The 27,483-nt window shown below is 33.0% G+C and overlaps 4 protein-coding genes and 1 long non-coding RNA gene across 7 annotated transcripts in view; 2 read left to right on the forward strand and 3 right to left on the reverse strand.

The window, feature by feature from the left end:
• LOC108742530 (tyrosine-protein kinase transmembrane receptor Ror-like) overlaps nucleotides 1-23,456 on the forward strand; it is a 48,618-nt gene extending 25,162 nt beyond the window's left edge. The window contains exons 2-8 of the mRNA XM_018477772.2: nucleotides 10,260-10,427; nucleotides 12,888-12,952; nucleotides 13,017-13,166; nucleotides 13,931-14,099; nucleotides 19,962-20,126; nucleotides 20,535-20,827; nucleotides 22,206-23,456. Of these exons, the coding sequence (XP_018333274.1) occupies nucleotides 10,260-10,427; nucleotides 12,888-12,952; nucleotides 13,017-13,166; nucleotides 13,931-14,099; nucleotides 19,962-20,126; nucleotides 20,535-20,827; nucleotides 22,206-22,715 (1,520 nt within the window). The 3' untranslated portion in view covers nucleotides 22,716-23,456. The remainder of the gene's footprint in view (nucleotides 1-10,259; nucleotides 10,428-12,887; nucleotides 12,953-13,016; nucleotides 13,167-13,930; nucleotides 14,100-19,961; nucleotides 20,127-20,534; nucleotides 20,828-22,205) is intronic.
• On the reverse strand, nucleotides 1-27,482 carry LOC108742536. Its single transcript, XR_001938692.2, has 3 exons — nucleotides 26,689-27,482; nucleotides 11,907-11,952; nucleotides 1-922 (listed from the first exon to the last, which is right to left on the reverse strand). It is a non-coding gene; the product is annotated as an uncharacterized LOC108742536 (long non-coding RNA).
• On the reverse strand, nucleotides 3,837-9,103 carry LOC108742533 (probable histone-lysine N-methyltransferase PRDM7). 3 transcript variants are annotated; one of them, XM_018477775.2, is made up of 5 exons: nucleotides 8,603-9,103; nucleotides 8,078-8,468; nucleotides 6,492-6,724; nucleotides 6,277-6,376; nucleotides 3,837-4,822 (listed from the first exon to the last, which is right to left on the reverse strand). In XM_018477775.2, the coding sequence occupies exons 2-5, from the start codon at nucleotides 8,266-8,268 to the stop codon at nucleotides 4,294-4,296; spliced, it is 1,053 nt and encodes a 350-aa protein (XP_018333277.1). In that variant the 5' UTR covers nucleotides 8,269-8,468; nucleotides 8,603-9,103; the 3' UTR covers nucleotides 3,837-4,293. The 3 variants fall into 3 exon arrangements, with proteins under 3 accessions (XP_018333277.1, XP_018333276.1, XP_018333278.1); XM_018477774.2 differs by having other exon boundaries at nucleotides 8,078-9,103; XM_018477776.1 differs by lacking the exon at nucleotides 3,837-4,822 and having other exon boundaries at nucleotides 6,252-6,376; nucleotides 8,078-9,103.
• LOC108742531 (cytochrome P450 315a1, mitochondrial) lies at nucleotides 14,568-18,866 on the reverse strand. Its single transcript, XM_025977304.1, has 3 exons — nucleotides 16,805-18,866; nucleotides 15,123-15,125; nucleotides 14,568-14,577 (listed from the first exon to the last, which is right to left on the reverse strand). Exon 1 carries the CDS (start codon nucleotides 18,396-18,398, stop codon nucleotides 16,908-16,910), a length of 1,491 nt encoding a protein of 496 aa, XP_025833089.1. The 5' UTR covers nucleotides 18,399-18,866; the 3' UTR covers nucleotides 14,568-14,577; nucleotides 15,123-15,125; nucleotides 16,805-16,907.
• On the forward strand, nucleotides 24,324-26,693 carry LOC108742534. The gene is made up of 3 exons (XM_018477778.1): nucleotides 24,324-24,591; nucleotides 25,437-25,639; nucleotides 26,339-26,693. Exons 1-3 carry the CDS (start codon nucleotides 24,469-24,471, stop codon nucleotides 26,406-26,408), a joined length of 396 nt encoding a protein of 131 aa, XP_018333280.1. The 5' UTR covers nucleotides 24,324-24,468; the 3' UTR covers nucleotides 26,409-26,693.
• Nucleotide 27,483: the final 1 nt, after the last annotated feature.

The following is a 27,483-nucleotide window of genomic DNA, read 5'->3' on the forward strand; positions in this document are numbered from 1 at the left end:
TTAACATAGGATAGGAAAGAGTGGACGTAAGTGCCCAACCCGTCTTAGGACTGACAACCTTCTGATGATGAAAGAAGAGTTTGGGGGCGGTGATACATTCATCGTAAGAGAAAATGTAATTTCTATGTGCGGCGACCGTTTTGCCTTACCTGTATACAAACCATTTTTTTAGCGACATACGACACCTATTGTATCTTTCGTATACTTACCGACTCATATTACACAAATGCTGGTACGTATGTTATATGACATACAAAGTTAGTAACGACTTACGTTCAGCATACTTAATTAATTGAAAGTACCTACATATCATATGAATAAAACAATGTAACCTACAATGCCTTATAGTTAGGTACCTCATCTCGTTGTTCTTATTGTATGCATGTATTAGAAGTTAGTTCAATGCGCTGTTGTCGTTATTTCTTGGAACTTATGAACTATCCATCGGGGTCAGTAGAAATTTTTGAATAATACGAAGCTAGTCATGGATAATTTACGTTGTCTATTAACGCCGTTAATTACAATCCCAGATACAGACAATCTGACGAACTATGTATAAATCATACAACACTCCCATAAGAAATTGTTCAAATCATTAAGTCAAGTCGAACGCTATTGGTTAATCTTTGTCGTGTATTAAATTGTGTAATTTGTATGTAATTAAATATTAATAACTAACACCTAAAGCGATAAATCTTTAATATATATGTGTAAATATGAGGTGTCTTTGTTATTTCCGCAAAGTGTTTAAAACTCTTTCGGTATTTTATTGCAAAGAGTTGACATTTTCAAATAATTGTGTAATAACTAAAACTAATACGTATTTTGGATTTATTAATCACTTACCTTCTCTGAAGAAGACTGCACAGCGCACGGAAAGAAACCATTTGTACACTCATATTGTCTGCGCACCGGTCACATGCTGAAATAAAAAAAAAATAATAAAAAATTAAAAGACAAACAGTATGCCATGATTCCTTTACAATGGAAAAGCATTTTAGAAAAAAAACAAACAAAAAATAAGAAAATCTCAGTAGTTCTAATCTAATCTAATCTTTTCTGCCATGGTCGAATTGATTGCAGACGTTTCGCCATGCTTAATAGACGGCATCTTCAATACTTCACGAATTCTATCTTTGTTTTGTTTGTTTACGAATAAATTATCCTAGGTAAGTAACATCGGCTAACTTACGAGAATAATAATTAACATTTGTAGGTAGTCTATTTGTTTAATAATTTACCGCCAGTAAGCGAACGCAAATAAAAAGCAATTTGTCCAGATTTAAATTTCTTAAACACCACCCAAGTAGTGCTAATGGTTTACGAATTATTTAAATAAATTTAATCGCAACAGGTGGGTATAAAATAGCACAAGTACCTGTACGTATATTTTTCCTCTAAACACACGCAGGCAAATGTAATTGCTCAGTAAATATGAATTAAAACGTCAAACATAGATCTACTCTGTCTAGAGCTTAGAAATTTGCGTATTGTTTGTGTGGGGTCCCTAAGTAGGAACGTCTATATAAGGAATCATCAAAACGTAAATAAAATATGGGAATTATATGGAAATTATTTGTGAAAAATGTTGCCAATCTCTTCACTGCATTAACATGTTCCCAATGCCTTATATGCTACGTTACGACTTGTAACAGGAAAAAATTCTATTTTAAGTGACATTTCGTGAAAGGTTTATATCCTGCAATAAAATTTAAATACTTTACATTTTCAGAATAAGGTAAAATTGGATATCATGTTTGCTTAAGAAGCGTGGGCCAAGGTGATTGTGAATTACCCAAATTTAATGGTCTTGCATAAAATTCTACAACATATTTATCAGCTAATAATTATCATTACGTATCATCATCATACTTCAGTGCAAAACAGAATTACATTTCGCCTTGAATGTTCGATTATATGCATAAAATTACTTTTACTGTATTTGCTCACGTATCTCCGTTTCATCTAATATAGAAATAAATAATTGCAAACTGCATTTGTTATTAGCAGTTTTCATTAGGTAATAAAGTATCTCAAATAGTAACAACTAAATTTTTCCACAATATTTTGCCTTTTTTTAAAATTTATGTGTTGTCACAACGCAACTGCGTCTAAATGGTTGGGCAGTTTTTTTATTAAGACAATATATTACGTTGAAAAATCATACACAAACAACTTTTTGATTTAGATAGCTTTTCTAATTGGGATCAGGTTCAAATAATTTTATAATAACTGCTATAATGTCTAGGGATGTAATTATTTTTATATTGACGAGAAACAATAAAATGACTCGTTCCAAATGAAACTATTTCCTATCAGGATAAATCGTTAGCCTTGTTTACATCTGCATCAATACGTACGTATGTACATCAATGAGCAAAGTGTTTACAGAGTTCTCTTTTAATAGACCATGTTTGTACTGTAGAAAACAATTTCCTGTGCAATAACTCCATTGTTTCCTTCAACGAGTATTCAACAATGTCTACCTTTCTTAATGTCAAAAAAAAAACAAAAATTTTACTTACTTTATTATTTATTTTGTTACAGCTACTCTACCAGGTATACAGTCTAGTCTGGTTTAGTCTAGTTTATAATACAGTTGACATTTATCCTGATTGTTAATGGTCGGCCATTATGATTCCTTCATTATTGCCGCGTCGGCCATTATAGTTTCTTCATTGTTGCAGCATCGGCCATTATGCTTTGTTCATTGTTGGCGCGTCGGCCATTACACTTTTTTAATTGTTGCCGTTGTCGGCCATCATGGTGTTTCAGCTGTGACGTTATTGCTGCCGTTGTCGGCCATAACGCTTTTCTAATTATTGTCGAATTGTTGCCATTATTAACTATCATATTAATTTTTAAATAGCGCGTTAATAATTAGAGATTTTTCTTGGAATATTATACATATAAGTAATATATTCACGTTGCGTTATTTTCAATTTTTTTAATACCAATAAATAGAATTCAGACCGAAACCATAAAAATCATAAATATGTATTGAAATAGTACAAATGAGCTCATGATTTAAACGTTCCAAACTGTTGACAAGACCGACCTGAGTTGACAGATAACATCTGGGGCGTTTAAAACAGTTGACGAAACGATCGAAATATCTTGTTTTGAAGTAGTTTTAAGTTGTAAAAGAGTCAGTTGTCAGTTTTCACTGAAGAAAATAAAGATCTGCTTTTGACAATTTAACCCATCGCCCTCGTGTTTTTATTGAAGACAGCGAAGAGAACTTTGAAAAGATCAAAGCGCGATGTTAATGTCAGTCAATACAGAGAATTTTAAAGATCACATCAGTAATTAATGAATTGTAATAAACTACTTCGTTGCAACTAGACAATAAGAAAACTTTAGATTTACTTGAGTTATTCCCTTACAGATTAGTTCATTTTAACAATCATTACGGTCATTATACTTTTCTAATTATCGGTCAATTGCTGCTACAGTTGGCCATTAAGCTTTTTCAATTGTTATCGCTTTGTTGCTGTTGTCAGCCATCATACTTTATCGATTGTTGTCACTTTGTTGGGGCTGTCGGCCATCATGCTTAATCAATTGTTGTCGCTTTGTTGGGGCTGTCGGCCATCATACTTTATCAATTGTTGCTGTTGTCGGCCATTATGATTTTTCATTTTTTCGGAGATTGCTGCAGCAATGAAAACGCTTACCTGCTAATCCATCAGATTTTTTCGTAATAAACCTAGATTTTGTTAAGGTATAGAGAAAAAGCAGATGAAAAAGAAAAACACATAGCTGACATAAAGAAATTTATTCAAAACATGTTTTAACCAATTTTATATGTATACAAATTGTAATTGTAACGGAAACATAAATAAATAAGTAACACATAAAGTAACGAATAAAAAAATACCTAAATATCTAAAACTTAGGGGTAATATAGAGTATCAATGTGAGTATATCTAAAAAAGTATATCGAAATATAACCATAATGGTTAATCATTTATTATAAAACTTAAGCCTAATAAATATTTCAAATTAAAAAAAAAACAGAAATGAAACCAATAAAAATTTAAAAGTGCTAATATGAGATTATTATTAATATTCTTCTTGAGGTATTTTGTTAAGAAGGACTTGTATTACTTTATTTTTGAAAAATTAAAAATGACTGTGAAGAGAATATTAATTGACAGGGTGTGATATTGAAAGAGAAATATTCTATTGCGAAAAAAACCTATTATTTTTATACGTAAAGAAAATATTAAAAAGTATAATATAATAAATACAATAATTACTTATCTTAAACAAAACATTGAAGGTCATAAATCAATCACAATGTTCTCGTATTTGGGTTTCTTTTGAGAATTTGTTATTGTGTTTTCTTAAATTGTGCCTTTTCAAATTGAAGGAGTTCCGGCACGCATAATTACAGAGTAAACATTTAAATGGCTTCAAGTTCAAATGAATATAACTATGTTCTTTCAAATGTACCCTTTGGTTAAATGAAACGTTACAATTTTCAAAATCGCACCTGAAAGTTCTTTCTCTGTTGTGGACACTACTGATATGTCGCTTTAAATGTCCACGGCAAGCAGTTTGGTAATTGCATTGATTACATTGATATGGCTTATCCACATTTGTATGTTTGTACATATGATACTCGAGATCTAATTTTTGAATATAGCCCTTTTTGCAATACGGACAAATAAATTGTTTATTTCCTGTATGTGTTTGCATGTGTTGTTTTAAATAGCCTTTATATGCAGTACGATAATGGCAATACTCACAAATGTACGGTTTTTCAATTAAATATTTGTGTTTCTTTATGTTGCGTCCTTTCCTGGTTCCCTCATTTCTAAAACAAAGCACAACCTTATAATGAATGACAATAAAGCAGTAAAAGATCTGTCGAAAGATGTGGATCGCGATTTCAAGTTCTTTAGTTCTCATTACCACGCCGTAGACAACTCCGACAGTTTAGGATTAGGAAATTTCAATGTATAAGAGCAAATCTGCATCCGGCTTCGAGATCGCCGTCGAAAAATACGTATATTGAAAATGATTACCTGTCTTTTTTTTCTGATTTTTCTTTGTACTTGCTACAGTAATGCTCTCTTTTTCAAGAGACTTTTTATTTTCGAAAGCATCACCATGGCAAATTAAAAAGGAGAACTGGAAAAAAAGACGGTCGTATTTAGTCCAGTCGGTAGAGAACTTTCCCGACATAAATTTATTACCAGACGTTCGGGGAAATCCAAAGTTAGCAAAAACCAGGTTTTTATACCTAGAAAGCAAGGTGTACTTTTTAGAAGAAAAATTTCCAAATAAAAATTGTAGAGAAATTAAAAACCGTTAATTTGAGCCGCGATCCGATTAATTTTGTCAATTAGTTACTGCAGATATCGAAAAAAATCGTAAAAAATCGCTATTTCTTGGTTATTACAAAAGTGGCTTTTTTAATGATTTTATCACATTAAAATGATGGTTTTTAAATTTGGAATCTAGTTAGTTTTTGTGGACGTAATTTGGTTAATTTGTTAATGAAATATTGTTGATAAAAAGCATACGTTGCCTTCTCGATCTAAAAACTTGGTTTTTGTCAACTTTGACCTCCTCCATTTTTTAACGCACACTTTTTCGAAGTTTAAAAATTTACAGGAATACTTGACTTTTCCCCAGTTACAACAAGGAACAACTACCGTCCGGATACAAAGTTATGTCCGAAAAATTCTCTATCAACTGGACTAATTCCACGTAATACGTTGTAATTACCTAAGTATTTATTTCAGATAAAATTATTGTAGCACCATTGAGATTTAGACTGAACAAACTGCATTTCCAGATGAAATTCCAAAGCGTTCGTCGTTTCGCGTCCTATCACAAGGACATCTTCAGGAACTGCATTGACAACGTGAATTTTCTAAACATGTCTTTGTTATAGGATACAAATCCTCGAACACTTTCGACGTCCTGATTCGGGTTTAAAGGCATCGGAAATGCAAGAACCTCTTAAGAAGCAACTCCAACCGACGACGACCATTAGACCCAAATCAGGACAACAACAGTTCACCTACTGGCCGCGAAAGCCTTTACCAATTTGACTTTCAACGTCATGGGAATTTTATCAATAAGACACGGTTAGAATCTGGAAATCCAATTTCTCCAGACGACAGCCGTGAAAGCCTAAATGAAGTTCTACTGTTTTAGTCTGTCATCTTAAGTTATTGTTTTCTTTCTTTTATATTTCACAAGGAACGCACCCTAAACAGTTTCAGGTACCTACATTAAAACTATAATAGAAATACTTACTCAGTTTTCTCTTTTTTTCTTTTACTACAAAATTTTTCGTGGCTGTCAAGAAATGCTTTTGTAGACAGCGTTATCTGACAATACGAACATGTAAAAATTCCTAAAAGGAAAATTAAAATATTTTTTATATCAGCTCCCTTACTTACTAAACAAATTTAAATTCCTTTAAAAAACAATTATCAAAAAGTTCAAAACAACACTGCATCAAAGCCTACCTTCAAATTGTGTAACCAAGTTACGAGGATTTGATCTGCAAAAAAATTCGTGTCTGTCACGCATATGTTTAAACACGTATGCGATTGGACAATGAGGACAAGGAAAAACTCCTTCGATTACTACTTCTTCGTTTGGTTTAAAATAATTGTCTGTATTTATGCCCAAATTATTCGCAAACTCTTCACCGTAATAAACTAACATTTCTTCGCCAGCTTTGATAATTTTAACGGTCCTGTGTCGAGAGAAATTTAATTTAAAGTGACCAACTCGGAAGATTTTTTGTCGGAACTGTTTCGAGAAATTAATCTTATTGTCAATTGAAAAAATTAAATCCAAGTTAATATTGTAAAATTCGTTTATAACGACCACGAACATCTCGTTCATTACAACCGACAGCCGCTATAGACAAACACATTGAAATTCCTAATGGTTAATATTAAATATTAATTTGAAAATTCATTCTCAAATTTTTTCCACTATAAGTTACCCTAAAATTAATGGAAAAATTTCTTTGTAGGGAAAGTAGGGAAAAATCGAATATAAAGATAGGAGACGAAAAATTAGAAGAAGTGGCGGATTTTAGATATCTAGGAAGTCAGATAAGTCAGGACGGAAGGTGTAGTAGGGTTATAAAGCAGAGGATAGCGCAGGGTCGTGTCGCCTTCAATAAAAAGAAGTCTTCTATGCTCGCGAACGGTTAATTTAGAAATTCGAAAAAGATTGTTAAAGGTGTATGTTTGGAGCGCGGTGTTGTACAGGTACGAAACGTAAACGATGGGCGCGACGGAAAAGAAAACGTTAGCGTTCGAATTGTGGTGTTACAGGCGAATGATGACGATAACGTGGGTAGAAAATGTTAGAAATGAAGAGGTATTAGAAAGAATAGGAGAACAGAGGACTGTATCAAAGTTAATAAGAAATAGGCGAGATAGGTTAGTAGGACACCTTCTCAGGCATGAAGGTCTAGTCAGAGACATATTAGAGGCAGAAACGGAAGTTAGGAGGGGTAGAGGTAGACCTAGATTAGATTACTGTTTGCAAATAGTTAAGGATGTGGGTGTTCTAGTTTTAGGGAAATGCGAAGTTTAGCTCAGGATAGGAAAGAGTGGAGGTACGTGTCCAACCAGTCTTATGATGATGGTAGGCAAATATATAAACAAATATGTAAACGCCAATTCAATTATAAAATATGCATTTTCTTTCCTATTTTAAGGCGAATAAAAAAACAGTTAAACTTTCGTAGTTAGTAAACCAGACAACTTGTAAAGTCCGCTTTGATGACCACGCTACGACGTTATATCCGAATTTAATTTATAAATAAATAGAAAGATATTACACCCTTAAAACCGTATTTGTCTCTATAAGAAGAGATGTTATCTATGTATGAAAGTTTTTACCAGATGAATTAACATTCAAAAGTAAGTAGCTATTTCGTCGTTATATGCGGAGCGACGCTATAAACGGAGCCGTTGTAAACGGTACAATATTTTTTGAAGTTTTGAACTGTAGAAATAATGACAGTGTGACAAGTTTATCAAGCATTCTCGAAACAACTCGATTACGATTAATTCTGAAAATTATTTACCGATAGTACATTTGTCCCTTATACTGAAATGCTACAACGTTCTGTTCCTTTACGTGTCGTGCGCAGTTCACATAACGCATCCAGTTACTTTTATTGGGATCTTTGGCATCCACAGTTTTGCCATCCTTTAGCATCCACGAATAACCCTTGTCGTTTTGCCTTTTCGAAAGCAGGCCTTCGTACGGCCCCATTTGGGTCCCAGGAGGGATCTCTTTCTCCGCAAAGACACCCAATCCGTGTATGGGTGATTCGCGAACGATTAAATAGCCCTTCGGTACCGTTTTTCGGGCCCTGTCTTCTACGTCAAATTCAACCGGATTGTCTTGTAAATGAGTCAAAGCACCGCACGTTGGACAGAAATTTTCGAATTCTTTTTTACAATTATCGCAATCTACAAAATGTCAAAATCACATTCCTCTTTTTGAGGGAGCCGTTCAAGCAATATTTGTACGGAAAGAAAAATTTTAATTTTTTAATTTAAGTCATACCTACAGGAATGCAGCTAATAAAGAATAATAAACTTACAAATAAAGTGATCTAATGCAGGTACGTCGTCTTCTTTATAATTTTTTATCGAAATATTCCGTTTTGGACGATTAATGGTTTCTGATGGGCGATCTAGATAAAGTTCTTAATAAAATAATAATAATAGCGTAAAATCGACTAGGTATTTGAAGTTTGTTTTAAAACCACGCAAATTTAAGGAATATTTGTAACTTTGTATAATATTTAATAATTAGAGAAAACTTTTATTGTGAAAACCCACCGTTTTTCTCAACATTTTTTCCTTCACATCGTCGCTTTCGTTTTTTTAAATTTTTACACTCTTCCTTCTTAAAGTTGGACATAAAATCTGGAAGCGCAGGTTGAAGACCTGCAGATAGCATATTACGCTTTAATAAAATTTCATGTATTATGAAAATATTAAACTAAAAAAATTCAAGCATACCAAAAATCATTTTAACCAATAAATCTTGTTGTAAAGTGAATCTCGACCCGTCTTATGTATTAGAAAATTGAAAAATTTTGAAAACGACCTATTTTTACAATGCATCATTCTTTTTTTTTTAATAAGAATTCCTTACGCATAAAAATACAAAAACTAATTGATTAGGTACTAGGAAATCAAAGAAAAACCCGTTGGTTATGAAATGACATACCCCATTCTTCCATTTCTATATAATTTCTATATACATTTCGATGCCGTATTTTTAATAAGTCGGGTAAATTTTCAAATTCACCCTCTTCAAAATACTGTTTTATTTTCTCGTCTAAATATTTTTCGTCTGCCCGATCCATCGTTGTATTTCAGTAAATGACCTAGACAAGAAAATAATTTGCAAATAGAATCAATGTAATTATTCCTCATAAAATTTTAAGTAGACACCAAAATTGTCAATCAAAGGAATTAAGGACTTAGAAGAAACAAATTTAAACATTTATGTTGCCCTACTCAATGGAATATATTTAGAAGAAATTGACCGCCATTGACAATTGCAATATTGATATTAAATAGCTAAAAAAGAATAAAATCCTTCACTTACCTTAAAATAATGACTCAAAACCAAAATGGAAGATCTAATCACCAACACTACGCGACAAATGACACGAAATAGCATCATTAATAGTTCAATTGTTGAACAAGTGAATTCAACAATGGCATGGTTGCCAACTTAACTTATTATAAAACCCTGTCCTTTGAAATAAGTTTGAAAATCTATTAATTTAATTAAGTTCCTGTATTCAATTACTGCTACAGATTACATAAAAATATGTTTTGATAAACCAATAAATACCTAATTGTTTTTATTATTATTTAAATAATTCCACAATTTTAAAAATTGCAACAGTCGTAAATAGTTTACAAAGGCACCCCCGCAGATGTCGCTCTTGCATAGTATTTCAAATTTAAATCTACAATATAAATTATTACGATATCTTAAATAATAAAAATTCAATTATAAACCATAACGATTATCAAGATTTTGTTGTTAATACCTACCTTGAGAAAGTCTTATACGAAAAGCGAAATGTCGGTGGTTGTTTTGCAATAAAAAAGTACCTATTTGACCCTACTTGGATTTGATTCTACCTTTCATTAGAGGAAGAAATGGAATCTAACTGTATATGTTATATAAAAATATGCAACAATTTATATGTTTATTTTATTGTTTTGTTGCAGATTATGACGATCAATCAAGGCAACAGTTCCTAAAAACGGGCCAATGTAAAAAAGGCGTTTGTGGGAAGGAAGCAGCGTGTTTACCCTATTCAAATAACACCTACACTTGCATATGTCCGCACGATAAATCACCCCCCACGCCTGATGGAAAATGCACCCGCATAACAGGTATCTATAATTCCAACTTCAGTTTGCCTTACTAATTCTTTGATAATGGCATTACGGCCGAATTAGTGAAACCAAAGGTTGGTACCAACTGATGTTAAATTTAAGAGATCTATGGCAACTATTACAAGTTGAAGTAGATGATTCCAAAATTACTTTTGTTAAAAAGAAACTATTTGACAATCTACTCTTAGAATTCTGAACCCACCAATAACCCAATAATTTTAACATTTTTTATTACTGCTATTGAATTATTGTATTCGTGCATAAAAATCTATCCCAAAGAGTATCTTATATGTGTAACTTTTACTGCACATTGTATTTCTTGATCAAAATAAAGCATTGCAAACACACAGGCATATTTCTCCGCGATTACGGCGTATTGTGTACAAGAAAACAAGAATGCACAAATAAAAAAGTAAAATACCTTTACAATACTCTTTTTGTAAGAGACGTAGTAAATGTAAATTCTTTATCTGACGATATCGCAGTAGCGAACCAACATGAAAAATAAATCTTTCAATTCACTTGGCGAGTAATTGACGCATTTATAAAGTGTCCATTGTATGGTAAGAAGAACGAGAAATTCCTACCGAATGAAAATTTACGATCAGGTGAAACAGTGAAATATAATACGTCAAGTAACAGCGAGAAGTACTTATTAAGGAGGTATACTGTAGGTACTTTTTGTTAAAGTTATATAGGGTGTCTAAAAAGTTCAACATAACTTCCCAGATACTAATATCCAAATATACTTAGGGAAGTACCAAAAACAATAACAAAATTTGTCAATTGCGAGTACGATTTATGCACCAAGGGTTCCGCACCTTACCTAATACAGTAGAACCTCTATAACTCAACCATCAAGGAAGTCTTCAAAAAATTCTGATTCGACTTGTAGAGGTTAAGATTTGGTGCACATACATTGTCGGCAAATCCTTAAAGGTGAAAACTTAGTTTTCTTCGAACTATAGACGTAATAAGTTTCAAATTATCGAGTTGTAAAGGTTGTAAAATAAAACATTGCTATGTTCGAGACACAGAAGTCCAATTTAATTTTTCGAGTTACAGAGGGAAAATATGTACCAAGATGGCTTGCAGGGACTCACTGATTATTTCAAATAACAGAGGGTTGAGATTTCGAATAATGGAGGTTTTAGGGCTTGAAGGGAAGGGAACAAAACATTTTTTCGGGTTTTGGAGGTTTTCGACTTATCGACGTCCGATTTAAAGAGGTTCTACTGTAAATTGATGCATGAATATTTTGTATCGCAATCGATACAAAATAAGATTATCTAGCATTTAAAATTAATGACAATGTATGTATTTCTCAACTATGTTGTTCAAATTTTGTAACTACCTGCTGCTCTGTAGATATATCACTTTTTCATCCCTAAATCCCATCCCTTACATCCTTAACATTATTACCAAATGTCACAATATTATCAAAAATTCAAGGTACGTATATGACATTGTACTTACATGATGCTTTCCCCTTTGAGTAGTTATTTCACACTGGTATCGGCACCTGCAATAAAATTGATAAGCATTAATAATTCTATGTAAAATAATCGGTCATATTATCAACTTTGCTTTAAATTTTAGAAGATACATGATCAACGCGCTATAGCACAGTTCTAAATGGTATTAAAAGTGAAATGCCAGGAACATCCACCAAAAAAAGTTACTCTTTAAAATACAGTTATAACCTACTAAAATTTCTTCCAATCACCTGTTATGACAGGAATTACTTCGTGAATATATCAACTATCTTAGTGTATTACATGTAATGATTATAAGTAACTTTCCTAATATAATAACCACTTCTACTTTTACAGTAGAACGAAAGTTCGAAAGTTATCTTATGTCCCAAACGCTATTAAATGAATGTTCAGAAAGGTTATGTACATTATATTTTATGATCCCGTGTGAACAGTGCCCTAACCAGGAATGTTACCTACTTAGGACCTAAGTCTTCGATATTATATAACTTTTTCTTAACTGTAAGGAAGCAACATTAGATAATCTCCATACAATAGAACAAGTTTCTCCGACTGTGGGTGGCCCATCTGTCACTTGTAATAGACCCAAAGCATTACTTAATGCCTTCTTTACAACATAAATTTAAATAACAAAATTAACTTAAACATCTAATAAGTATTTGAATATATTCTAGAGGCAGATTTCAGTTTTAACAACTGAATATAATAAAACCTCACCGACGTTTCGCCTCAGGTTTGAGGTTTTTTCGAGGTGGTTCTTTTAAACGAAACGTCGGTGCTCTGATAAATTTCATTAAACATTAAATGGATGAAATCGAACACATCAATCTTCTGTATATTGAGAGACAGTACTTACGTCATCGACATAAACTGTACGAATCAATTTAAATTGTAATGGCAAAACAATATACCAAAAAATGGAAAAATAAAATATTGAAAATATAAATTTTTTTTGTTACAGTACCTCCCACACCACATCCTATCAAAAATATCAAGATACCAACGGATAATTCAACACAAGGAAAAGTAAGTAACAATTTGACCCAAACTATACTTTATTAATTAACTAATTCTGTTTTTTTTTCCACAGGCAAGAGCATCATCAATTAAGTCTTTTGATAACACCAATACAGTCATTGTAACAACATCAGCGGTTGTAGCTTTAATAATTGTAGTATTATTTTTTGCTTATTTATGGAAAAGGAAAGGCTGCTTTTCTAGAGAAAAAAATGCATATTCGGTAAGTCTTTATACGAATATTACATTCTCATTTTTTATTTTAATAGTAATTGTAATCGTATTCGTCGAATCAAGTTAAGTTAACCTATGCCAAAATACTGATTACGTAAAACGAATGTTTGCTGAAGTAACTGAAAAGGACCTAAGCAGAAATTTTTCATTGCTAGCAAACCTTCCATAAGCTAAATGCTCTTTGAGCCTAATGTAAATTGAGCGCCTAGTTTGTCCAACATATTTCGTACCACATTCTTCACATTCAATTTCACGTATCCCCAACTTTTCTAGAAAATTTACCCTTCGGATTGCCAAAAAGAGTTTGAAGGAAGTTCTAGTTTGAACTATACGCAATTCGATAATCAAGTTTAGGGAAAGTAACCCTCGAGTAAATTTTGGCTCATACGACATAGTATCGATATATTCTATTGATTTTGATGGTTTGGTTTTGAAAATTGAAAATTTTAAAATGATATTTTTAAATTTGACTGTTTCATCAATAATATTTCTATTGTAACCATCGACTTGTTCTTTGTGGTACCTAAGTACGCTTAGTGTTCTTTGGTTCACAAATTCTGATATTTTCTATTGTATAAATTACATGATAACTCTAGTTACAAAAATACAGCTGGAATAATTTTATTTTCGAAAAGGGCAATTCGTTAACCTATCACAAACTTTTGATAAAAGTAAAAAGTCCGAGGCGCTACCTTCGCCTTTTAGTATTTAAATGTAATTTATTTCCTACTTATCGATGGAATATTGTTGCAGTCGTCACCTTCACCGATAGCTCTCAAACGAAGCCTTCTAGTTCCCGAACGTTACGCTCCCAACCCTCAATATTCCGCCTGCACCGGAACTTCCGTCCCCGTACTTAGGCGGGAAACTCTTAAGTTCTTAAATGAAATCGGGGAAGGATGTTTCGGCAAAGTCTTTAAAGGTAAGCAAGTAATATTAAGAAACAGCTACTTCCTAGAGTCCTAAGTTTTATGAGAACACCAAAAGCAATACCTGCATACGCTTCTAAAGGTGATTTAGTTTTAGTTAAAGAAACATTCGCTATCTCACGGATGGACCACATGCACAGAATGAACCAAACTCCCAAATACCTCACGGGACATATTAACACATTAACTACATCGCAAAAAAATATATAAAAAACGTTACAAATATTTATAGAGTGTTAAGTCCCTTAATATAAAATTAGTATTTTTCAGCGATAGTTTTTCTTGCCCTACAATAATGTTTTGTATCCTACCTCTAAGAATCGCGTAATGTAAGATTATGTCTATGAGATAATTTGTCAGCGGGTCTGAGCGTTATTTACAGGGTGCGAAACCCTCTAATATTAAATTATTATTTTCCACGGGAAGTTATTTTTGTTCCACAATAATTTTTTTATATAGCAGTATTAGCATCTAGCAAGGAGGACCTAGAGATAGCTTTAAATAAAATGGAAGCGGTACTGACAGATCAGTACTGTATGAAAATAAATAAAAGTAAAACTAAAATACTGGTATGCAAGGGAAGAAAAAGTAGGGAAAGAGCGAATATAAAGATAGGAGACGAAAAATTAGAAGAAGTGGCTGATTTTAGATACCTAGGAAGTCAGATAAGTGAGGATGGAAGGAGTAGTAGGGATATAAAGCAGAGGATAGCGCAGGGTCGTGTCGCCTTTAATAAAAAGAAGTCACTTCTATGCTCGCGAACCGTTAATTTAGAAATTCGAAAAAGGTTGTTAAAGGTATATGTTTGGAGCACGGGATTGTACGGGTGCGAAACATGGACGGTAGGCGCGGCGGAAAAGAAAAGGTTAGAAACGTTCGAAATGTGGTGTTATAGGCGGATGATGAGAATACCATGTATAGAGAAGGTTAGAAATGAAGAGGTAATAAAAAGAATAGGAGAGCAGAGGACTCTATGGAAGTCAATAAAAAATAGGCGAGATAGGTTGGTAGGACACCTTCTGAGGCATGAAGGTCTAGTCAGAGACATATTAGAGGCAGAAACAGGAGTTAGGAGGGGTAGAGGTAGACCTAGATTAGATTACTGTTCGCAAATAGTTAAGGATGTGGGATGTTCTAGTTTTAGGGAAATGCGAAGATGAACTCAGGATAGGAAGGAGTGGAGATACGTGTCCAACCAGTCTTAGGACTGACGACCTTATGATGATGATGATGAATAATTTTTTATATCTGAGTTCTAAGAGACATTTAGGGTAGGATTATGCGTATGACATAATTTGTTAGCGAGTCTGAGGGTTATTTACAGGGTGCGACACCCTCCAACATTAAATTCTTAGTTTTTAAGGGAAAGTAATTTTTGTCCAACAATAATTTTTTGTATCGAAACTTTAAGAGACAGTTAGGGTAGGATTATGCGTATAACATAATCTGTCAGCGGGTCCAAGGGTTATTTATGGGGTGCGAAACCCTCCAATATTAAATTATATTTCAGGAGAAGTTGTTGTCAATGTTAATTGATCCCGTGATGTACTTCAATGTTTGGTTCATGGGTGTATCTTATTTAGTCGACAATATTAAGAAAAACTAATGAATATAGCACGATCACCTCGGTATATTATTTAACAAAAAAACCTGGGGTTGTCTTAATTGCACTTCATGCTCATTAACTACACTAATTACTGTAAGGGACATTTACCACCCCAGATACATACATAAAACACGACTAATAATTTATGCATATATCAGTCAAAATTTTGGAAAAACACTCATGTCAGCATTCTCTATTTTATTTTATTTTCTAAAAGGAACGTGACACATCGATGTATGTAAAATATGTCGATAATTTTTTTGCTGATTCGTAAGTTAGGCCGGCCGCGTAGTAAATTAACAGTCTAGACATGCAGTGGTAAGTACGTGTACTGTTCAAAATGTTAAACTTAACTCGCTGTCTGATTAAGAAAATTAATGGCAATGGTTAAAGAAAAGACTATGTAAACACGTGTAATTTGTAATAGTTTTAAATTTTATGGAAATTAAATGCAAATACATATATCAAAGTCGAGTCTTAACTATAACACACTGTAGATGTACAGTGGGCAGTAAAAAAAACATTACAACGAAAACTTCATTTTAACAGGATAAAAAGGATTGTTAAGTCCTAAGTTTTTCTCTTTTTTTTGTACATTAAATATTAGGACAATCGCTATACAACATTTCTTTCCAGTTTATAAGGGTTCTGTGAATACCCAGGTAAAATGTAAAACTAGTTCTGTTGTCACTAACTCACTAAGTATTTAACATTACAAATATAAATTTCAAATTGAAAATATTTTATGTACAAAAAAAAGAGAAAAACTTAGGACTTAACAGTAAGCAGTAACAAACATTTGAGTATCGTTGATAAACCACTGTTTAATGATGACGAATATGCCCAACTATTTTCTATGGAGGTAGCCGAAGAAGATATGGAATTTCTATCCACCGTAGCCTGCAATGAGACAACCTGCTAGACTGCACCACATTGCACATGTATCTCAATAGATGGCTATTTCTAAATCCGCTAAGTTATTTTTCAGTTAAATCATGGGGATGGAGACGAACGGCATTAGCGAAAAACCCTCCTTGAACATGTCCAATTATTCCTTGATATTACGGCAACATAGCGATCGCAGCGTCTCACNAAACAAACAACTATTTTTCAAAACAAATTATCTTCTGCAGCTAATAATATTCACACGCCCGATTATACTTCTTATCACTTATCTTATAAGTAACTATCATGTTTATAAGCGAATCAGTCTCAGTCTTAAATGGTTAGAAGGAACTGCTACCATTTTCAATATCATTTGTATTTCATCTTTGTTGACAACATCCATATCGAAACTATGAACAATTTTGCCGATTGTTTTTTGCAATTGCATCTCGGCGACTTTTTTACCGATGCAAGATCTGCTTCCGAATCCAAACGGTAAAGTCGATTGTTGCATTGAAACTAGATTATTATTATTATTACTATCTCTGGACCACCGTTCCGGAATGAAAAGTTGAGGATTTTCGAAAACATGTGGGTCTCTACCACTCGTATAAATCGAGAACACCACCAGAGTTCCCGCTGGAATGTTAAATCCTTTAACAGTAACTCCCTGGGTCAATATCCTCGTTATAAACGGCGCAACCGGATATAATCGTAGACTTTCCTTCACCACTGATCGGAGGTAAGATGATGCCTCCTCAGTGCTCTGAAGAGATCGCACTTTTTTCTGGACCGCTTTATCCGACCCAACGACATACAGCAACCATTCCATGGTGTAAGCTGTCGTATCACCGGCAGCAATGATAAAATCTGCGAGGATCCTCAATATATCGGTCCTGTTTACATTTTCATTTTTCAGTCTTGACAACAGTCCATCAGAATTGCGATCGTTATCGATCAATCTGGTCATCAAAGTATTCGTCAGTTGCAACGATCTATCCATGGCTTTCGCAAAGTTTCGCCACGACGAAAGTCCCAGTTTAGATGCGAAACGCGCGGAAACCAATTGTAACTTTGCACTCGTCTTAAAAATTAGATAAATATTCGCGGCAAGATCATTTACAATATCATTCAGATCATTTTTTACACTATTGTACTCCTTGGCCCCTAAAATTACCGATAACATCACATCAATCGACCAACGATAAAGTTGAGTTTCCAAGTCAGGTATTATTTGACCGTTGTCCGCCATTACACTCCATCGATTCACTAGATCCTCACAAACTTCGTCGCAAGCACTTCCTATCCAATCTAAATTTCCTTTAAGGAGAAGTTTGTTCAAAATCTTTCTGTTCTGAAGCCATTCCTCGCCGTCCATGAAGAAGATGCCGCGTTCCACATTAAACGTCTCGTTGTAGAAGGTCCAGGCTTCCGGGAGTAGATGAACCGGGTACTTTCCTTCTGATGAAAAAACCGCCCTCATGTCCTTGGGGTCGCATAAAAAAACAGAAGTTACTGGACCGACTTTCTCGCGAAATATCGGTCCCAATTGTTTATGTCGAAAATCGACGTATTCGTGTAACTTTTCGGCACCACCCTTCGCCAACATGGCGAATACGGTGCCGAAGAAAGGCACTCCCTTCGCCGTTGGTATGTCTTGCAGATCTAGTACGACGGACGATGATGTTGCACATATACATCGCGTTAATGACGCTTCTTCGTGTAACAAAATAGAAGAACGTTTTAATGCAAACATAGCCGATGCAGCTCTACGCCTTCGAATTATTAGATTGCTTATCATGCTGGGATGGGATTTGTACTGCGGCTACGACGATGATTCTGTTCCATGACCTGTGACCGTCGAAGAGTATAGTACGCAAATAACGGCGCTTTCTCTATCTTCCTAGGTTTTTGATTGTCTCACTGGCGGCGCTGTTCTATTCCACCACAGTACAATTTCCACACTGAACAACAACGACAAACACCCGGACATTTGACGTTTATCTTTCGAGATAAAACAAAGATACAAGATACTTCATTTTTTTTTTCAGTACAGTTTTATCTTACATACGTATGTATGTATAGAAAAAAGATATCACGATTTGTATTGTTTCGATTCTTTGTACAGTTTACACTATTTACAACTCACTGAAATGCGAAATAGTAGTTAAATGATCTTTTCGAGTTGTATCAACTCGTTTTATTGTTTATCTCAGCAAAATATGTGTATTATAATTCTGGGGCAACGAACATTTTAACATATTTTAAAGGTTACTAACGTATTATAACATCCCAATCAGCATTTTTTAATATACAATGTGCGTGATCGAAATAATGTGGCCTGTTACGTCTATATAAACTTAATAACTTTTAGCGATTGTTACTCTCAGGCAGTATTACAGGATCGCCATTTTTAGTCGGCACCTACATATTTCGAAATTCTTTAGTTCTTTTTATCATGAGTTTTTCATATTTTTAATAATATCTAGATTTTTAGGTCTTTATTTAATTTGCTAAAATTTATTATAGCATGCTACTAGATGATTTATTTTCTCTAGTTTATCGTTAGAGTTACAATTTCGCAAGAAAATCTACATCAGTAATAAATTCAAAAAATTAAAACTTTGGCTATTAAAACTTCTGAAATACCTGGAAAGAATTAATTTATAAAAACTTGTTATACAAATGAAACTATTTCAAATATTTCTTTCTTAAATTCTTCAAATTTAAATTAGTTTTTTTTTTACAGAATTAAATAAACAAAAATCTTGTATTAGTCGTACGTAATACGCCGTCGGTATTTCTTTAAATTGTCGCTGGCAAGGGAGACTATCATATTTAATACTTAAATTCATTGACCTACAGCTGCAGTAATAGTGTTATCTTCAGACAGTACTTATCACGGGTTATCACACAAACGCATTTTCGTTCCACCAAGAGAATATGTCGACGATAAAAAATCGTATTTCAACCTACACAAAAAAAAATATACATACACATTCAATTTGCTTCATAAAATGAAAGGTCGTTTTCTTTTTTTTTTAATTAAAAAAAATTAAATAATANGAAGATCAAACATTGCATTGCATTACTAATTAAATTATATAATATTAAAAATTAAACAATATATGTGTGCGTAACTCTCTATAACAATAACAAAATGGAAAACTCATTTGCAAGGGACGAATCATCCATAAAAAAAGCATCAAATTAGTTACGTTTTCTACTGAATATGTAAATTGTTAAATCAGACTTTTAAAGTAATATACCCACAGAATTTTCGATTACCCATTATTCCTTACAAAAGATAACGAATCCGTTAGTATAATTTCCCTATCAAAGCAACATTATTTTTTTATTACAGGTGAACTCATGCGGGACAACGAGGAGTTTACAGAGGTTGTGGCAATTAAGGTTCTTAAGGAAACTGCAAGCAGGGAAATCGAAGAGGATTTTTTTCGCGAAGTCGACATAATGAGCACGTTCAGACACGGCAACATTTTATCGCTTCTTGGAGTTGTACTAAGAGGTATGCGGGCCTACTTACTATAGGGACCGGGCGATTGTTAAATTTAATGATCGATTATCGATTATGAAAAATTTCTATCTATGGAATAACCTATTAATCGAAATAACTGATTATTTTGATTCGTATTTCAATTTCTCTAACAAAGCCATATTTCGATTTTACTGTTAAATTAGTTAGAAAATCCAGAAATTCAGGAAAAATTGTGCAACAGCTCTGATTTAATTTGGTGACCAAAATCGCCAAAAATTGGCACATGCCATAATTTCCCCTAATACGTATTTCTAATTTATTTTAAATTATTTCAAATTCCATAAATTCGTCAATAAATTAACTTCACCTTTTCTATTCATGATCAAATCATCACTGTTGTGTTCTTTATGGTATATTACCGAATTGGTAAACTTACAGAATCCGGTTTATCGCCGATGATGGTTTTTGAATATATGCCCCACGGCGATCTAGCCGAAGTTCTAAGATCACAAAACCATCCACCGGACCCAGAAAAACCCATGCCCACCTTAACAACGGGAGACCTGATGTCACTAGCGCTGCAGATAGCAAGCGGGATGACCTACTTGGCTTCTCAAAGGTTTGTCCACAGGGATTTAGCCTGCAGGAATTGCTTGGTGACAAACGGGCCCGTCGTTAAAATTGCCGATTTCGGGATGAGCAGGGACGTCTACACTTGCGACTATTACAAAGTAAGTATTCAACTTTCCTAGTATTGTATAATAACTTAAAGACTTTGAACCCTTAGACGTCATAGGAACGAGACGTCACAAGATTTTAGTTTTTTGTACGCTATAATACGTGCTATAAAAAGTATAACAAGCTAGCACAACAAAGTTATACTTAACATTTCTAAAATATACTATAATTTGTCGTCAAACCGAAAAATTTGTCGCTTTAACCTGTTAATCAATATACACGAATTGCTGACCTGTGACACAATGCATAGCGTATCTAGAAAAGTTGTGTAGAGGAGATGTAAGGACTATAATTTGTCGCTGAAAGATAGTACATTTACCCAACTTGTCGCTAGTCTATCCTCTAACAAGCCAGCGAAAAAGGACTATTGACTTTAGAGACGCCAAAATGACACTACACGTAGCATGTCTGGAAATATAAGTGGTGCAGAGAAATATTGTAAGGTCTATAATTTGTCGCCGATTTTTACACATTTTATCGTTAGTCTTTCTCCTCTGGCAATCCAACTAAAAAGGAATGTTAACTGTAGAGGCGCCAAATTACCATTACACTTAGCGTGTATGAAAATAGGACTGGCGTTGAGAAATAATGTAAGGTCTTTGATTTGTCGTTAATTTGTTACTGAAAAATTGAACTTTTACCCATTTTGTAGTGGGTCCAATCTCGAATTGATTAGCGAAAAAACAATTGGAAAGCGTATCCTAAAATAGAAATATCATAAAAAAAATAGTGGTAAATTGGCGACAAATTAAGATCCTTACTGGCAGGATAGCGACAAATTAAGGTCCGTAACAGTATTTATCTATGATATTTCTATTCTGAAATACGCTAAGTGTTCTTATCAACTCGAGTCTGGACTCGCGACAAAATAGGTAAAAGTACCATTTTTTAGTGACGAATTAGCGACAAATTATAACCCTTACAGCATTTATCTATCCATCGACAAATTGACGACAAACAGGGGTTTTTACGATATTTTTTTTTCTATACAATTACTATTCCTATGTGAAATTCGACGTTGGCAGCTCACCAGTCATTTTTCGCTGGTAAAAATACCATTTTCTAGTGACAAATTAGCGACAAATCGTAGACCTTAACACTATTTTAGAAATAAAAGGTATAACTTTAACGTACTTACCACCTTAATACACGTCTCTAAAATTTAGAGTTACTAGTGCATCTCTACATCAGTCTACCCCCTTTTAAAAACAAATGTGTGACTCAAGAAAAACAGCAGGGTTTTATATTTCTAAGTACACAATATGAGATTTCTTTTGATCCCTTTTTTGTTTGCAATAAAATCGTGAGGTCTTATTTACAGACGGTTCTGCCTTTAACATTACGGTTAACCAAACAAAATTTGAATTTTAGATTGGTGGCTCTCGATTACTTCCCGTCCGATGGATGTCACCTGAAAGCGTCATGTACGGTCGCTTTACCCTGGAATCGGACGTATGGTCGTACGGGGTCATTTTGTGGGAAATTTACAGTTACGGTAAACAACCGTACTACGGACACACAAATGAAGAAGTGGTCAAACTAATCCTGCAAGGGATCATGCTAATCCCACCGGAAAACTGTCCGACGGTCATTTGCGAGCTGATGAAATGCTGTTGGAAAACTGAACCACGTGACAGAATAAAATTTCCCGATATTTACGAGAGAATTCGAAAGACTTATGTCGCACTTGAATCTAGCGAAGACGAGTCTGAAATGGTGAAGTTCGAAAGCGAAACGCTAAATAGGACTACGAGACTTCCCCGCCCGCCACCCTTACCTGCGGTAACGTGTGAAGTAGTAGACCTTCTGGATTCGGAAGGCTATCTAGTGCCAAATGACGTTAAAAATCCAGTGCAATATTTACAAACGTTTGCCGAATAGAAACGAACTATTTTTGCCTATCCGCAATGTGATATCTCTGAATACTCATTTATTATAGCGTGAAAGACTTTTAAATACTCTGTAGTCGACTTGAACGAAAAAGTGCAATATAGACCCGAACTTTTTTAATATACTCGATTTTTTCTGTACATCTCACTTCAGTTTCTTTGTTATTTTTAAAATTAAAAAGGCATGTAAGAAATTGATTCTTGGCTAGGCACTTGGTGAAACATATTTAATAAGATATCAGAAATAAAACACTTGGTAAACTTTTGTTTCACAGTTTATTTAGAACACTCTAACAATTGTTTCGGCTGCTAAACCATTATCAAAGAGAAACATCATTATCAAACGATAATGGAATTGTTAGAGTGTTCTAAATAAACTGTGAAACAAAAGTGTACCAAGTGTTTTATTTCTGATATCTTATTAAAAAGGCAGTTTAAAAAATGTATGGTTTTATAAAATGATGGCAATGCTAGCTCGAAAAAGAATAACAAAGAAGACTGACGCTAGTGGAATGTTAAGTAGATCGCCCTGTACATACTAAGCTGACTAAATCTATAGATTAGAAAATAAGAAACGAATTTAATGTATGAATCAAAAAATTCCTGTTCGAGGGCCCGCCTGCCATTAATTTAATTGTTTAAGGTTTTCAATAAAAAATTCAATTATCCTGAGTTATATTGTAAGTACTACTATTTAATAAACACAATATCCACACGTAAGAAATACGCAATTTTGAATCCTAAAGTTTACCAAAATATCTAAAAATACAAATATATTTTATTATTCCTACGTTCGAATTTTGTAAAAACAAATTACAGAACGTAACTGTAAAAATGAAATTGTAAATAATCAAAATGGAATTTTTATAAATATATTGTATATTTTTCCTCTTGTAAATTAGCATATTAACATGTGCCTTTTTACTTTTGTGATAATATTAGTATACTATAATTAATAACTTATCGCCGATGCATATCGAAGAAAATTGCAAAAATACAGTTTTTCTTATGATTTAAAACCAAAATATCAAAATTTATAAATTTTCTACACAAAAAATTGAAATATCTTCTAAATTTATTATTACATAATGAAAACTGGATTTTATATTCAATTTTCTCTTTAAAAAAACGCATTGCAATAGGTAAATTATTTATTTTAAGCAAACTTTGCGAACCTACCAAAGACATGAAACAAATGCATGCACGTGTAAAATGAATTGTACCTTCTAAGAATCATTGTTACCTGTTAATTTATGTGTTTTATGTTAAGCAGATTATTGTAATAAACAATCACACGATTAAAATCTTTAAACTATTTACAATTTTAATTACCCATAACAACAAACAACACCGCACAAGTTTTGTAAATCTACCCTGAAACAACCGCCTAACTACGGGCGAAACGTCGATATTAGTTTTTTTTTTTAAGTAAATCATTTACAACCCTATCTATATAATAAGGGAAAAAAATTAAACCTATTGCTTTAAATATTTGTGAATAACTAATAAAAAGTCTTCATGTGTAAAATCAGCCGTACTGTAGGGTTGATACTGCACCTGAAGCCCTTTTTTTAGTTATTCATTTAGCACCTTGATGGATTTCAATGAAGACATTGAACAGTTATTTTAAATACATGCAAATCAAATAGTTTACTGTCACTGGGTTAAGGGCAGTTATTTTTATCGGCGAGGGTTAAAATTAATGTAATCTTCGTGGTTTGTTTTTTTTTTTTGGTCAAATTAAAATGTCGGGGGCCAAATCGAAATTAAAATGGGTACCTGTCAAACCAATTCGAAGATCGGACAACATTATTTCATCAGAAGCACGAGCGTCTGGCTATACTGGCTTTCAAACGTCTTATGATAAGGTAAGAAAAGTAATCAGTAAAATTACATCAACTTGTATTAAAAACGACACAATTACTAACAATAAAAGAACTACGTGATTGATGAAGCAACAATAATAAATACAATTTTAACCTAATCATTCAAAAATTGACATTTTAAACTGTAACTTTTTAATCAGACTGTATTAAAGATATTCTTTATAATTTTCCTGCACCGTCCCTCCCCCTCATTCTACAGGAGGGTAATAAGTAAAAATTGTATGTAATAAACAAAATTTTGACTCGTAACGTATCGAGGGTTTCGTACCCTATCAATGCTCCAATAAAAGCAATATTACGGTTAAATGTACTGTATTTATTTAAAAAAATCACAGCCCACGTTTCGCCCAGGTTGTTGGACTTTTTCAAGGCTGGTTTTATATAGTTAAAAATATAATATCGATAGATTTGTTGTACCACTTAATCAACAGTCTAGGCGAAACATCGGCTGTGTTTTTTTTTTTTAATAAATAGGGTACTTTTAACCCCAATATTGCTTTGATTTAAACAACTGAATACAAAATTTAATGTTTTGGTTTATTTATTCGAAAATAAATTATATTATTATTACTTATTGAAAATTTAAAATTCGTGTTTTTCAGACTTTTCCCGAGTTTATACCATAATAAATGTTCCTTCAGTACAAATTTGAAGGTCCTAGCTCAATTAAAAGTGTTCCACACAGGCATACGGACAGATAGACAGACAAATAGACATCCTGACTACAAGGATTCACTTTTTTTTTTGTCAATATCTTCTTGTCTACACTACTGCCTTTTATCATTCTTTGATTTTTAAATGAATACTTTTCTCCACGAAATTTTCAGGAACCAGTGCACTTTCCATTCTTAATGTCAAACGAATATATGCGAAAATGGTTTAATGAAAGAGACGTTTACGCGAATGATAGATACGCTTCGATTTTAACTGAGAAAGAAACTGCCATGTTAAAGAGACGATATGTATTACGGGATATGACAAAAGTGAATTTCAATAGAATGAGAGATTTTCCGTCGAAACAGAAAAACAGGTCTATAAAATAATCAAAATCTTATCAATTACTGATTTAAAAGAAACCAAAACAGGTTCCACACCAGTATTATCCAGCCGAACAGGTATTTTACTACCCCAGAAATAAAATTTTGCAAGCCCTTTCTCGATTCATTATTAATCAAGACTTATTTAGGGTAGCAAAATAAAATGTTCGCAAAAAGTAAATAAAAGTTAGTGAAATCAATGTCAAGTGTTTCATACACGATGTTTCAAGATCAAACTTATTAAATAGAGAATTTTAGCAATTATTTTTTGGTGAAAATAGTCTGAAGAAGTTCAAAAAATTAACACTTAGTAATTAACAGTTAGTTTTTGAAATTTTCCGCACCCCTCCCTTACACTTGGGGGCTTTACATACCCTCACCCATACCCCTGGGTACCTATACAGTAGAGTAAATATTCACAAAAATAGCTAGTTAATTGAAAATGAAAGATTTACATTTTACCTCCTTATAGTTTTAAAGTCTTCACCAGTAACGTTGCGCCATCTACCATAAATTTTAACAAGTATACCTATAAGTAGAAAATAAAAGACAAACAAATGTAGGAATCTCAAAAGTTATAATCGAAATGTGTAATTTTAATTACTTATAACATTTTCAAATTCCAATTTGTGTACTTAATATTATAGACAATAGCAGTGAACATACTCCTGAATTTTTGGATTTTATTTTAGGTTTTCATTATCCAAGAAAAGTAACTCAAATACAGCGACAAAACAAGAGCTCAATCACACTTCTGATTGATCAAGAGAAATAAACTTCATCTACCTCAATATCAGATATTGAACAATTGTTTTATTTGTTATGAGAATGTTTCAGGAATATTGTTAGATCATAAAACCAATAAGTATTATTTCTTTACTTTCCCACCAGTAACGTCACTTATCCTTTACTGGTAACAAAAAATTCAGTGTATAATTTCCAGCATACGTTATACATCCCGGTCCCACCTGTTTATTACCCAACTCCAGAATATTATTACTCTATTTACGCACTCCTGCAAGAATATTAAGAAATAATTTACCTTGTGCTGCTGAGCCATGGGATCTTATATCTGGAGACATCGCCTTTATTTGACTGAAAAAATGCATCACACAATACCCTGTCTATTAAACAACAAGTTGTAAAAACGGCACTTAAATTTGTTAATGCATAATCATCAATTTTTTATTAAATAATGTCCACGAAAGAGACGTTAACACGTTGTACCGCTGCGACCAAGCTCCGACGACAATAATGTGTAAAAGTAGGCATTTCCTTTTGAAAAAAGGAACTAGTTCAAGTTACCAACATATACATAAATATAATTTAACATTTAATCTAGATTACCGGAAAGCATAATGAATAAGGAAACAAATTATATTGTACTTATTATAAAGCCGCAATTTATGTTTTATCACAATGAATACAATTTAAAATAACATTCTTTGTGAATAAGATAAGAATTTATGATACATCAAAACATTACTGAGGGGACTTTGACAAAATAGTTGTTTATGTTGGTACAATATTTAAAGAATGTCATTTAAAACTTTTTGTTTGTTTATATAAATTAAATTTAAGGTTAAGTTAATTAATTTCGAATTTAATAATTAGATATTACTTTGTGATTCTTGAATCGAAGATCAAACACAAATAAAGTACAAAAGAAAAATTGTTGTATAAATAAAAGTTTCATAACTTACCTTTCCCATGTTTGATAGATAAACTAGTCGTTCACTCAAGTCGAACCAAAGCCAAAGTCAAAGGACCACTTATTTTTTACACTGCATTATATATTGGGATGAATTAACTGATGAAGTTGTAGTTTATTTACTTN

Source organism: Agrilus planipennis, unplaced genomic scaffold, assembly GCF_000699045.2.
Source record: "Agrilus planipennis isolate EAB-ADULT unplaced genomic scaffold, Apla_2.0 scaffold344, whole genome shotgun sequence".
NCBI classification, from domain to species: domain Eukaryota; kingdom Metazoa; phylum Arthropoda; class Insecta; order Coleoptera; family Buprestidae; genus Agrilus; species Agrilus planipennis.